This window comes from Giraffa tippelskirchi, chromosome 4, assembly GCF_054371585.1.
Source record: "Giraffa tippelskirchi isolate mGirTip1 chromosome 4, T2T-mGirTip1v1.2.pri, whole genome shotgun sequence".
Classification (NCBI taxonomy): domain Eukaryota; kingdom Metazoa; phylum Chordata; class Mammalia; order Artiodactyla; family Giraffidae; genus Giraffa; species Giraffa tippelskirchi.
Window position 1 is genome coordinate 2,992,637 of NC_137278.1, and position 14,063 is coordinate 3,006,699.

Consider the following 14,063-nt stretch of genomic DNA (forward strand, 5'->3'; position numbering starts at 1 on the left):
TGCGACCATCAGACAGAAAAGACGCTGGGCGTGGTTTGGGGATCCTGGACTTCCTCCCCGGGTCCTCGGCCCCTCGGGTCACTCCGCGAGGAGGAGAGGGAAGGGGAGACAAGGAGGCACAGGTGGCCTGCTCTCGCCCCACCTGGACCATCCCAGCTGGGGGCCGTAGGGGGAGCAGGCGGGGACAGGACCCCCAAGTCTCACATGCCCGGAAGCTCTCAGTGACACAAGCCTTTGGGCTTAGAGAGAGGCCTTGAACAGGCCCCTGGACACAGGGAGCAGCTGCCCGGCCACATCCCTCCTACAAGGGGCACTGTTCCAAGAGCCCCGGGGCCTGGCCGTTGGCCAGCACAATAAACACTCAGGTTCGTGTGGGCTTTCGGCTCCGCTGGGTCAACGAGGCAGGACACCGAGAGGCCTGCGGGGCGTCTGTTCCCCGCTCCGTGCTCCCTCCAGGGTCCGGTGTCCCAGCCGTGCCACGAGGGAGGAGGGGCTGCATTCCCGGTCACACCCCCGGAGAACACATCGGGGGGGCGGGGACCTGGCCTTCTGACTCCTGGCACAATTTCCCCCCAGCCCTCCACCTCACCATGTTCTCCTGAAGCAGAGACCCTGCTGTGTCCGGGCCTCGAGGCCAGGAGAGAAAACCCAAAACAGGTCAAAGTGGAGAAGGGGTCAAAGGCAGCCATGCCCGGGGAGCTCTTGGGTTCTGCCATCGAAAGAGGCGGTCGGCAAGAAAGGGGCAAAAGCAAGAAAACACAACCCCAACCTCCAGCCCCGTGGCTCCCCCGCCCGCCTGGCGTCCCCACAGCCCCACCAGCTTGTGACTAAGGAAAAACATGCGGCCACGCTGATGCGATTAGGAAAATGTTGTTTTACAAACACTGCCAGATCCTCGGGGTTGACCCTGTGACCCTGGAGAACAGCACTCAGGCGTGTTGGGCCCACAAGGTCACTCGCAGCCTGGGCCCGGGATGGTCCTTGAGCAGCTCCCGACGCCGTGGGATGAGGGGCTGACATCTGCCTGCCGCTTGTCCGGGAGCCGGGAGGTGTAGGCTAGGCGCTCAGTGGGGGCCCAGGGAATGCGCCTGCCATTCCTGGCTTGAGGAGAGAGAGGAGGGGACCAGAGTGCCCGCCGCCCACCCTGCCGCGTAGACCCCATGCTCCAGGTGAGTGGCCTGGCCTCCCAGCCTCTTGCACAGCCTGTCCATGAGTTTTCAGTTTGGAAATGAGTGTGGTCAGCAGAGCCCTGCACCTGCCCGGGGGCAGAGCCGGGCTCCTCCCTCCATCTCCTGCCCCTTGGCAGGGACGGGCCTCACAGGACAGAGAACCCTCCATCCCCTGCCCTCCAGCTGGTCTGCTGTCACTGGAGTGCCTCTGAAGGCCCCAGGAGGCCCATTCACGGGTCCACCACCAAATGGTCCCAGCTGATATACTGCCCACCCCACCCTACCTCCAACCCCGGGGTCTTGGCTCTTAGAAGAGCCGGGTGAGGGCTCAGCCCAGGCGGTGGAGGCTGTGGGGAGAGAATTCCACCTCCCCACTTCGGGCTGAGGGCACCACCGAGGGGCGGCTGGGGGCTGGGCTCACCTGGCGGGAGGTCAGGGGCTGCCAGAGATTCGGGAGCTGGGGGTCTGCCCTAGCCTCCCGCCTGCGCTGGTGGCTGCACCTCCCCTGCCCCCCTGCGCCGTGGAGTTAAAGCTCCCCAGGGCATTCAGTTCATGAGATGCCCTGCCCTGCTGTGTCCAGCACCACTGGGTGCTGATGGGGCACGGGGGCTGGCGAGCAAGCCTCTGCGTGGCGGGCAGAGAGGTCCTGATGAGGCTGCCGCCTCAGGAGGCTAGCAACCGGGGGAGCCTTGGTGCTTGAGGGTGACCGAAGGCAAAACTCACCTGGATGTGGGGTGGGGGCGGGAAAGGGGCAGGTGCCCCAGGAGACAAACGTTTGGGCCCCAGAAGACTGTAGACCACCAAGGGCCCTCCCAGTTTACCTGGTCTGATCCCATTCCTCTGCTCTACCCTGCCAGGTGGGGACAGGGGCCTCTGGCCAAAGGGCAGCTGGGGGCCCAGAGGGATCCTGCCATCCCCACTGCCACCCCCTCTGGGGCTTTGATCCCACCTGAGCTGCTTGGCCCCATGGAGGCCATAGACAAGGGCCTCTTCTTAAGCCTCTTTGTCACCCCCCCACACCTGAGCCCAGCAGCCTGAGGGTCTGAAAGTGGGGGTCTTTGATGGGGAAATGAGTGTTCTGGACCCTGAGGAAGGCTGAGTAGGCAGTCTATGTGGGGGTTGCTGGGAGGGCTTCCGTGGCCCTGGTGGGGGTCCAGGGGTGGGGTGAGTTCCAGCCCCTGATGTGAGCAGTGGCGAACCTCCCCCACACCCTGGAGGTGCTTTGCAGTGGGCTTCACAGCCCTACAGGAGCGGGGGGGTGGGGTGCAGTGGCCGGGGCGGGGGGTGCAGTGGCCGGGCTGTGCGGTGCGGCCAGGCGCGTGGGGGGTGGGAGGCGCTGCGCGGGCAGGGCGGGCCGGGGGAAGCGGGAGCCGTGCCGGCCAGGAGGGCCGGGGGCGCTGGGCGCGGGCAGGCGCGGGCGCGGGCTGAGGGGGCGCTGGCGTGTGCCCGCAGGCAGCCCGGCGCCGGGGACGGCGGCCGCGGGGACGGCGCGCGCCTGGACACCGCCGGCCTCAAGATGAGCGACCTGGACTCGGAGGTGCTGCCCTTGCCGCCGCGGTACCGTTTCCGGGACCTGCTGCTGGGCGACCAGTCCTTCCAGAACGACGACAGGTAGGGCGGGGGGCGGGGGGAGCGGGGGGCGGCGCGCGGAGCTGTCCGCGGTGCTGAAGGCCGCCAGTGCGCCCGCGGCCCGCGCCCTTCAACTTTCCCGGGCTTCCGGACCGAAGTTTGGGTGGCGGGGTGGGAGGGGAGGTGGGAAGCATCTTCCCGGGAGGGGCCTGGAAAGTGGGACGGGATGCTCTGTGCTGGGCAGTCGCCCCAGAGACCGATTCTCAGGCTGCCCTCCCCGGGTCTGCCCACAGGCCCCCAGCCTCGCTAGCAGCTCTGCTGACTTTGGGCACAAGCCAGGGCCGGAAGCCCTCCGTGTTGGAGCCCCGCGGGCTGGCTGAGGGCTGGCGTCCTCCAGACGCTGACTCTGGTCATTTATTATTAATCAGGGGATATGTCCTTCAAGCTCATGCCGTGGTCACTTACCAAGGTTGACAACATACCCTAGCCTCAGATTCTCCTGGGGCGGGGTGGGAGGGGGGAGCAAAAAGCAAAATAAACTTGAGTCTTTCGGCAAAGGACCAGCAAAATGAGCCCTTGGAAATAATTCATGTGCTGAGGGGGCTGGCAGGAAGCTGGGAGAAATGTTGCTTTTCTCTGCCTTTTCCCCAAATAGCTGTCTCAGTAAACACCCAGCACTTTAGCTCTGTCAGCCTCAAGGGAGGTGCTTCTATGCCTGCAGGGACTCACACTGGAGCCTGAGGGACTTCAGACGGAACTGCTTCCCTTGTAGTGTGTTGGGGGCGGTGGCCTGGTATCTGTGGGTCTCCTTCCCCACCCAGCCCTGAACTGGGCTTGTGAATCTGCAGTGTTCCCCCAGCGGTGCAGTGATTCAAGTTAGCACACAAAGTCCATGAGGTTGAAAATTGTCAGGAATAAAACGGGGCTTTCAGAATAATCCACTGCTGAAACTGCAGCTGGGAAAGAAATCAGGCTTGTGAATGAGGGCAGGACGTAAGGACTGTGCATGAGGCTTGTGGAAAATGAGTTTGAAATCTGCTCTGCCTGCTGGCAACAGAACATCCTTCCAGACCTCAGATGGCATTCGCTTGCATTTCCTGGGTAGAATCGGGAGGAGAGCTGGAACCCAAGGGCTTCACCCACCTAGACCCATAGATGCGAGCCCAGCAGAGGGGCTTCTTAAGGCCCTGTAATTTTGTCTTGTCAGACTGAGTGCAGAGGTGATAGGTAAATCCACCAGAGAACACACGCCCAGGTGAAGAGTTCACTTAGCTCCCTGTGTGGGCAGAGGTGGAGGAGGGCAGGGCTGGGGGCTTCCTTAAGCTGAACGCGAGCTCAGCACCTTCCTGAGTCAGCACCAGCCCCTCCCTGCCTGCTCCACTGGGACTGTTATTTCTCTAAAACAGCAGCCCCAGAGGTTCTTTCCGTGTCAGTCAGGAAACGGCATCCATCTCCTGAGTGGGCCTGGGGCCTCCGAATGCTCCAGAAATGGCCAGTGACTGCAGCTGACGTAATTGCAGTGACGCATCCCTCGGATTTCAGGAGTGGATGGCAGGTCCTCGCCTTCAGCCAAGGGTGGCTTGTGTCCGCCTGGAGGAAGCTGTCCCCATCCCCTGGGACCTGGGAGGCTGATACTGAAGGCCCCGCTGTGTCCTGGGCCCTACGGCTTGTGGTTCTTATCATGATGAAACACACAACCTCTGAGATATAGACTGATGTTTGGTAACTTTACATCATCACCACTATGTACTTCCAGAGCAGTCCATCACCCCAGGGGGAAACCTGGTCCCCATGAGCAGTCCCGCCCCCTGATTCCTGGCAGAACTCCAGTCTCCGTTCTCCTCGGCCTTGTTTTCAGGGTGAAAGCCGCCTGTGTGCTGGGCCCAGGGACCTCCTGCTTGTGTGCATATGGTGTTTGGAGACCCGGTGTGTGTGCACGTATATACACACATGCGTGTGTGTGTGTGTGAATCCAGCAGAGGAAAGACCCCTGTGGTCCCCGGGTGGGCATGGAGACCTTGCACTCGTGTCTGCAGGACTGGCTGGCCCTAGGGGGTGTCACCAAGAAAGAGGGGGAGCGTGGCCTCGGCCAGGCTGTTGGGGGAATGGCCCCTTGTCCACCCCACAGAGGAGCACAGGGCCTGGGTGCGGATGGCTGGCCCTTGGGACAGCCAGGGGGCCCGCAGGAGGGGCAGGGGCTGCTGGTTTGCCCAAGGTGATTCTGCCCCTGTTCCCAGTGGGGGCTGGAGGGGGGTGTTTGAGGCATGGGGCTGTCCTCACCGAGTACCAGCCTTGAGGGGTAGGGGCGTGAGTCAGTGGGGGGCCTGGAAGGGGCCAGTCCTCCAAGCAGGCAGCTCAGGGAGCCCCCCCAGAGGAGCTTCTCTCTCTCAAACCTTTGCCCAAAGGCGGCTACGGGTCTTGCCTCTCATGAGCCCCTCGTGCTCACAGGTCTCATGGGGGCAGGCAGTGCCAGAAACCAGCTTGGGGTTCCTGGGGATGTCCTGAGATCACCTGAGCCCCCCATCTGGAAGACCACGTGTGTGGAGACCCCTCCCTCCCTCAGCTCCCTCTCCTCCTCGGTACCCGTGGCCCCCACCCCCATCACTGGTCCCAGAGTGGAGGACCTGGCCTGCGGGGGCCCCTGCAGGTGTGTGGAGAGGGGGTAAGGCATGTCCTGGGCAGGGGAGAAGGGAGCAGGCACCGGGTCCAAGAGACTGGAGGCCAAGAAGGCCAGCCTGTCTGTCCAGCTGGGCCAGGTACACTCAGCGGGTGCTGGGGGGCTCAGGCGGGCATCCATGTGCCTCAGGGACAGCCCCTTGGGGCAGGGGGTGGGCCTGGGACAGGCTCCTGGGGCCACAGGAGGAGGTGAAGGCTGCAGGTAAATCAGCATTACCCCAGGGGAGGGGCGGTGGGGGAGGTGAGCTGTGCCCTCTCTCTGCCCCACAGGGGGGAGCGTAGGGCTCCCCGCCCCCCGGCGTGCCCCTGGATCCCTGCTGCCTGGCTCCTCTCCAGGCCCTGCTCACTCGCCCCGGGGCGGCCTCTGCGGGCTGAGCGGGGGTGCTGCTGCCCGGCTCCTGGCAGGCTGTGAGTGGGCGGGCAGGGCTGTGGGCTTCCTGTTCTCCAGGGGAATAAAGCCACAGCCCTGAGTCACCAGAGCCTCACACTCTGCCGCCTTGGCAGGGAGGAGGGGCTCGGCCCACGTGGGTGAAGGAGGCCGCACCCCCGCGGCCCCCCGCCTCTCCTGGTGGGGAGGGGCAGCCACGGAGGTGAGCAGAGCCAAGACTGGTGAGCCTCCGGGGGCAGCCAGCTTCCTAGAGGACCCTCCTCACAGTCTCTAAGCCAGATCTCGGGGCTCCTGGGGAGCAGGGCTCTGGGCAGAAGGGCACCTGGACCCTCCAAGGCCTGGGGCCTGGGGCTCCCTGCCCTGGCCCAGGACAGCTCACTGTGCCTTCATCCCAGGAACCAAGGGGCAGCTCCCGGGGGCCCCTCCAGAGCACCTGGGGCACCTGGTCCTGGGGGATGGACTTGGGGGTCTGAGGGCCTCCTGCATGGCTCAGGGCCTGCAGGCCTGGCGAGGTGGTGAGCCTTCCCAGCCTGCTCACTCTCAACCCTGTCCCTCCTCCTCAGAGGGCTAATGACAGCCTGGCCCAGATAGGGCAGCAGTGCAGAGATCAGAAAAGCACTTTTGAGATGGGGCTTTGGTCACTGTCAGCATTCCTCCCCATCCTGGTCTGTAACACGGACGCAAGGCATCAGTCCCCTCCGCCAGCTTGGGGAGATGCCCTATGGGGGCAGGGGCCCCTCTATGCCCTGCCGTGCAGGGAACACGGGCGTCACACCGCAGGCTCATCTCCAACAAGCGGCAGAATCCGCAAAGGGCTGGGGTGGGCAGAACTGCAGGTGAGCAGGGCGGCCAGGTGGGCTCCTGGCCTGCATGCCGTCACCAGCTGCCTGTCCAACCGGGACCCAGCCTGGCCTGCAGGGACCCCTCACCACCGTGGGCGGTCCTGTCGGGGTCCACGCTGCCCTTGCTCCCAGACATCCAGCGGGGGACAGGCGAGGGATGTGTGCCTCTCCCGGGGCGGGTGCCAGCCTTCTGCAGGGAGATGAGGAGGCCGGGCCTCCCGGGGTCAGAGCACTGCCCGGAAGGGCCCATCCCGTATTTCCCTGAGCTCCTCCGACAACAGCCTGACCGTCCCCATGAGGCTGAGCAACACTGTTTCACACAACAAGCCAAGGCGGGCAAGAGACAGGCCCGCCCTGCGGGGAGCCTAGGGGAGACCTGAGGACAGACCTCTGCCCCACCCTGCAGGGGCCACCATTAGGCACTGTGGCTCCCAGGCTGGCTGCAGGGAGGGGCAGGCAGGGCTCAGAGTTGGGGTCTCGGCGGGAGGTATGCACCATCTGCCCCCCCGCTCAGCTGAGCAGAAGTGGATCCGCAGCCCCGGGCTCCGGGCAGCTGAGGGGCAAAGCCAGGCCCCTCCAGGAGAGGAAAGACCTGCCAGGCCGCCGTGTGCTAAGTCACTTCAGTCATGTCTGACTCTGTGCGACCCCATAGACTGTAGCCCACCAGACTCCTCTGTCCATGGGATTCTCCAGGCAAGAATACCGGAGTGGGCGGTCATTTCCTTCTCTAGGACATCTTCCCGACCCAGGAATCAAACCCTCATCTCTTATGTCTTCTGCAGTGGCAGGTGGGTTCTTTACCACAGCACCACCTGGGAAGCCCTGTGCAGGGGAGTCAAGGTGGGGGCAGGGGTCTCAAGGAGCAGCCCGCCCTTCGAGCCCTCATCTGCAGTCGCTAAACAGCAGTCTCCAACGGGGCTGCAGGCTGCTGTGAGCCGGGCATGACCGGGGTCGGGGTGGGGGAGCTTTAGAAGCAGCCTTAGGTGTGCAGGAGGGGCACCTTCACCTGCGCCACTCGGCCCTGCCTGGGTCTGCCCACCCCCGTGTCCTGGTCACCGCCACGTGTGTCCCGTCCTCCATTCCCACCTCCCCATCCTCCCTCCACCATCCTGCCTGCTTCCCCGCTCCCCCGACTCAGCCCCAGCCTGCAGAGAGGAACAGCCTGCCCCCCACCGACGGCTTTCCTTGGGAGGGAGCTTTGCCGGGTTCTCTGCTTCTCCAGGGTGCCCCAGCCCCACCTTGGCTCTCTGAGACCCTCCAGGACAGTTAGCGGGGAGTCTGGGCTGGGCCAGCCACGGGATCCCCAAAGTCACACAGCTAGTTTCTGCATAGGCAGCTTTGGGAGGGGTTGGGGCACTGTCATCGGTCCTTCAGGGGTGCTCTGGGGACCCTGGGGTAGCCCCCGCCTTGAGGTCCTGGACCCCAGGTTCCTCAGGAGAGATGCAAGGGCTGATCTTTGACAGGGAATCCGGCAAAGCCAAGGACCGCCTGCCCCAGGTTCCCCCCTCGCCCCAGATCCCACGAGGTCCACCTGGGGTCCTGGGGGTCCTTGAGCCTGGAAGACCCCCAAGACCCTTCCAAGCGGGCCTGTGTCAGACCCGGAGCCTTTCGGGGTGGTGAATTCCCCGGGGGTGGGTGCCTAGGGCAGTCCAGGGCTTTGGGAACAGGCGCTGTGTTTAGGACACCAGGTGGTGGACTCTGCCCAGGAGGCCAGGGGTGCGAGGCGCAGGAAGTCACAGCTGGGCCCACAGCCACCCCCCCAGCCCAGCTCCTGAAGATAATTCTTGGTGTCCCGAGAGAGCTCCCAAGTCCAGAGAGGAGGTGTGACCCCCACCCCAGTGGCTCCCTGGAGAGGGTGGGGGTGGGGGCGGCCTGGGGGCAGCAGAATTGAGGGGGTGCTGTGCCTAGTCACTGAGTTGTATCCAACTCTTTGTGACCTCATGGACTGTAGCCCGCCAGGCTCCTCTGTCCATGGGGATTCTCCAGGCAAGAATATTGGAGAGGGTCGCCATGCCCTTCTTCAGGGTATCTCCCAGCACAGGGATTAAACCTGGGTCTCCTGAGTTGCAGGCAGGTTCTTTACCATATGAACCATCAGGGAAGCCCATTCAGAGGGGAGGGACACCATTCTCCACTGGCTCCTGCAGGGCTCAGGACCTTCCCGAGGACCCGAGACGGCAGGAACTTGCAGGGGTGTCACTGCTTGGGTGCAGGGGCTGTTCAGGGAGGAGGTGGGAGCCATGGGGGACAATGTTGACCTCTGAGCGTCCTGTGACCTGCCTGTGCAGCCTCTGATCCCTGGGATAGAGGATTGGAGGGGTCACGGAGAGGAAGGGGAGCAGGGAGTTGTGGCTGGGCCTGACCCAGGGTGGGGACCAGGGCCTGGGGCCCACAGTCCCTCTGGGCCTGAGCCTTGTATGCAGCAGGATGCTGTCACCATGCAGGGTGACCACCCCTGTGCTGGCCAGGCTGAAGCAGGCTGGCTCTGGAGCAGACCCAGCTGCCCAGGGCCCCAGGGTTCGCCCTGCTCAGGGCTGAGCTCAGGCTCCTGGGCTTAAACTCCCGGAGCCTTCCTTCTGCTCAGCTGTGATCAGGACGGAGTGAGGGGCTCCCAGGGGCAGGTCACGCTTCCTCGCCCTGGCCTTGCCCTGCCCTGGCCAGGGCCCTGTGTCCATCGCAGACCTGAAGGCCTCGGAGCACACGGCTGGCCTGGGAAATGACTGTGACCCAGGCTGGTGGGGTCAGGCAGGTTGGGGGTCCCCTGCCACCTTCAGCTCCATGCGGAACAGGACTGGTGGGTGGTAGTGGAGACACGTCCAGCACCCCAGAGTGTAGATCTAAAGCCAAAACCCCCACCTCCCACTATAGGCCCTCCCTAGCCCAGAGCAGCCACCTGGGTGTTCAGGCCCAAGGCCTGACCCACTCCCTGCGTAAGCTGGTCACCCCTGGGGCGCTGCTCCAGCTCCCTGGACAGCTGCCGCCCTCACAGCAGCCTCTCCAACAGGCCCCCAACACTCCCAACTTCCCCCGATGCCCAGGCCTGAAATGCCTGTGCCCATGCAGGTCTTTCCCACCTGAGGCCAAGGGTCCTTTGACGGTGAACAGACAGTGGTGAGGGCGCTGGGCGCGTGGACGCTGGGAGCTGACCCTAGACGCCACCAGGCTGCTCCCTGGACGTCCCCGTCTCTCTGGGACTCACTTTCCTCTGTGTGATTAGATCGAGGACAGGCCCGGGTGGCTCTGGGTCCTGACTGAGTCTGTGTGCTCTGTCCCAAGGCAGGGTCCTGATTCTTGTATCCTGATTGATCCAGCATTTTCCGGGCCCGGGGCTCATTTGCTTACATCTCCCCCCTCCACTGGGGGACTAGGGCCAGGTCTGATTCTGTGCCCCATTGTCACCTAGGGTCCGCGCCAGAGAGCAGGGTCCTGGGAGGTGGACGGGGGACAGCCGGGGCTCCCACTTCCCTCCTACCCCGAGTCCCTCCCTGTAGGTGGGGTGGGGAACTTGGGTCGCCCCCAGACCTGGGAGGCCAGGAGTGGGCAGGATGGGCAGTAAGGAGATGGAGGAGAAAGGAACAAGGGAGGGTGAGGGGGAACACACACATGTGAGCAGCAGGGGGCATCTTGCCCAGCCGTGGGCACTGAGGGCATTCAGCAGGGCTCCTGGACCCGGGTCTCCACTTGTGAGACGGGCCTGCTCTCAGTGACCTGGGATTAGGAGAACATCAGTGAAGGTGTCAGCAGTTCTGCAATGAGGCGGGGCCCAGCCTCCCCTTGCCCACACCCTGGGAATCCTGGGGGAGACTCTTGAGATAGCAAATCAGGTGTCCCCAGGAGCCTTGTCCACATCCCACCCTCTGGCCTTGTACATCACAGAGCATCTCTTTGCCTCGAAGCCTGCATCCTGGGGACTTGTGTGCATGGCTCAAAATTAAATTCCTGCCAATTAGTGCAAAGCAGGACACAGATGCCCAGTGAGAGGACAGCCAGCGTCCTCCAGGTTCTCGGAAACCATGATCGGTTTCGGTTTCAAACTGCAGGTTATCAGAGTCCTGATATGCTGCCCACCAGGTGCCACTGCCGTAGACGATGCTGTGCACTCAGAGTGAAAAAGGGAGATGAGAGTGCCCAGGCTGCGGCTCAGGCAGCTCCAGCTGAGTGACAAACAACCCCACCCGGGGGCCTCACCAGCAGACAGTTACTGCTCACAGTTCTGCAGCTGGAAGTCTGAGATCAGATGCCAACCTGGGAGGGGGGGGCGGTTCCTGATAGGGCCTCTTCCTGAGGTGCAGATACCTTCCCGCCTGTCCTCACGAGAGACAGAGAGTGAGCAAGTTCTCTCATGAGGACACTAACCCCATCTCGGGGCCCCACCCTCAGGACCTCATCTATTAGTAACTCTCATCACCTCTGAACACCGTCACTCTGGGGGTTGGGGCTTCAATGTGAGTTTGTGGGGGGACACACACACACTCCATCCACAGCAGGCTTGGGGAACAAAGTGGACACTACGAAAGAGATGGCCAGTACCCTTTCTGGGGGTTAAGCTGTGCCTCGATCTCAAATTCCTTAAGCCCTGGGGCATCCCAGGATCCCTGGAGGGAAAGCGTGCCTCTCTCGCCTCCCCCACATCCATGGGGTGCAGGCCCCTGGTGACTGGAGGCAGATCCTGCAGGAAAAAGGCCAGCTCAAAGTCTCCAGCCGAGAGGAGGAATCTCAGGACGGGGCCTGCGGTGCTTTGAATGGTGTCCCCCAAGTTCATGTCCACTGGCACCTGGGATGTGACCTTATTTGGAAACAGGGTCTTTGCGTCAATCATTAAGGTAAAGATCTCGAGATGGGATGATCTCAGATTTAGGGTGGGCCCTACATCCACTGACTGGTGTTCTTATAAGAAGAGGAACTCACACACAGGAGAAGCTATGTGAGAATGGAACAGAGACAGGTGATGGCCACAAGCCAGAGCCCCCTGGGGCCTCCAGGAGCTGGAGGAGGCAGGAAGGATCCTCCCCTGGAGCCTCTGGAGGGAGCATGGCCCTTTGACAACTGGATTTCAGCCCAGTGATGCTGACTTTGGGCTTCTGGGCTCCAGAACCGTGCGAGAAATTTCTGTGTTAAGTCACTCATTCGTGGTCCCTTGTTCCAGCTGCCCCAGGATACACACACACCAGGAAATCTCAGTCATTTGGGGGACAGTGAATGTCAGGGAGAAGTCACCTCATTTTTCTCTGGGATGGAAACGTACCACCTGCTGAGTGGTCTGGGGAAGCCTCTCCCACCCCACCCCCAGCCCAGTGGCCATGCCAGTCCCCAGGCCACTGTTAGGAAGGGAGACTCCTTTGGGAAGCACAGATCTCATGTGGCATTTATGGGGCATCTCCCGAGACCAGGGCTTCCCTGGTGGCTCAGACAGTAAAGAATCTGCCTGCAATGCAGGAGACGCAGGTTCAATCCCTGGGTTGGGAAGATCCTCTGGAGAAGGGAATGGCCACCCACTCCAGTATTCTTGCCTGGAGAGTCCCGTGGACAGAGGAGCCTGGTAGGCTACAGTCTATGGGGTCACAAAGAGTCAGATACGACTGAACGACTAACACTTCACTTTAACTTCAGAGACTCATGTCTGGACTGGAGAGGGGGCAGGAGGAGAGGAGGCATCTTCCCAGAGAAGTTGGGGACCCCCTAATGGTGCCCCTGAGGTGATCAGAGGGCTTGTGGGGAGAGGAGATGGCTCCAAGCTCTGGGTCTGCAGCCACGGCAGAGTCCAGGGAGGGGGCGGCACATACTTGGCTTGGGGAGGACATTGCCCTGGTGGCCCCAACCTGACCTTCACAGCTGGTTTGCTCCATCCAGGAATATTGTGTTGCATCTGGTTATTAGGGTTCGCTAACTCCTTTTAACCCAGAATGGCTCCTACCAGGTATGTCCCCCCAAGCTCCCCACCCTAATCCCCAAGCCCCGTGAGGATGGCAAGATGTCTCCTTATTTAGAAGTAGGATCTTTACAGATAATTACATGAGCAGGAGGTCATTAGGGTGGGCCCTAATCCAACATGATTAGCATCGTTTTTTAGTGTTTAATTTTGTTTGTTTGTCTGAGCTGGGTCTTAGTTGTGGCATACAGGATCTTCTGTCTTCCGTGCAGCACGTGGGATATTTAGTTGCAGCATGTGGGGTCTAGTTCCCTGACCAGGGATAGAACCCAAGGCCCCTGCATTGGGAGTTCAGAGTCTTAGCCCCTGGACCACCAGGGAAGGTCCAACTGATGTCCTTTTTAAAAAGGGAAATTTGGAGACAGACCTGCAACAATCCTCCCTCATGGCCTCAGAGGCAGTAGGCCCTGCTGACACCTTGATCTCGGCCTCCAGAACTGGAAGAGAATGAATTTCTGTTGTTCACACCATCCAGATTGTGCCCCACAACCCTAGGAAGCTCATGTTGCACTTCCGTCGCTAAGTCGTGTCCAACTCTTTGCGACCCCATGGACTGCAGTACACCAGGCTTCCCTGTCCTTCACAGTCTCCCAGAGTTTGCTCTAATTCATGTCCACTGAGTTGGTGATGCTATCTAACCGTCTCATCCTCTGCCACCCCCTTCTCCTTTTCCTTCAGTCTTTCCCAGCATCAGGGTCTTTTCCAATGAGTCAGCTCTTCGCATCAGGTGGCCAAAGTATCGGAGTTTCACCATTAGTCCTTCCATTGAATATTCAGGGTTGATTTCCTTTAGGATTGACTGATTGATCTTGCAGTCCAAGGGACTCTCAAAAGTCTTCTCCAGCACCACAATTTGAAAGCATCAATTCTTCAGCCCTCAGCCCTCTGTATGGTCCAACTCACACATCCATACATGACTTCTGGAAAACCATAGCTTTCACTATACAGACCTTTGTCAGCAAAGTGATGGCTCTGCTTTTTAATATGCTGTCTAGGTTTGTCATAGCTTTCCTTCCAAGAAGCAAGCATCTTTTAATTTCATGGCTGCAGTCACTGTCCACAGTGATTTTGGAGCTCCATAAAATAAAATCTGTCACTGCTTTTACTTTTATTCCATCTATTTGCCATGAAGTGGTGGGACTGGATGCCATGATATTAGTTTTTTGAATGTTGAGTTTTAAGCCGGCCTTTTCACTCTCCTTTTTCACCCTCATCAAGAGTCTCTTTAGTTCCTCTTCACTTTCTGCCATTAGAGTGGTATCATCTGCATGTCTGGGGTTGTTGATATTTCTCCTGGAAGCTCATACCCATGGCAATTTTGCATTACAAGTAAGGTTACTGATCAGTTGGCTGAGGTAATGAACAGGATGGGGGGCCCTTTCTAAGCACAGTAGGCCTTTGAAAGCAGGGTGTTTTCTCTGGCCAGAAGAGGAAGAAAAGCTTTGAGGCACAGGGGTATCTGACCCACAATTGCCAGCTTTAAAGACGGA

The 14,063-nt window shown here is 60.9% G+C and overlaps 1 protein-coding gene across 6 annotated transcripts in view; it reads left to right on the forward strand.

Moving 5' to 3' along the window:
* Positions 1-14,063, forward strand: part of KCNT1 (potassium sodium-activated channel subfamily T member 1) — a 72,421-nt gene that overhangs the window by 9,308 nt on the left and 49,050 nt on the right. For 4 of the 6 annotated variants that reach the window (XM_081590598.1, XM_081590604.1, XM_081590608.1 and 1 more), the window contains exon 1: positions 861-2,780. In XM_081590598.1, coding sequence (XP_081446724.1) covers positions 2,686-2,780 — 95 coding nt within the window. In that variant the 5' untranslated portion in view covers positions 861-2,685. Of the gene's footprint in view, positions 1-860; positions 2,781-14,063 lie in introns of those variants that run through there. The other 2 variants (XM_081590597.1, XM_081590596.1) reach the window with 1 other exon arrangement.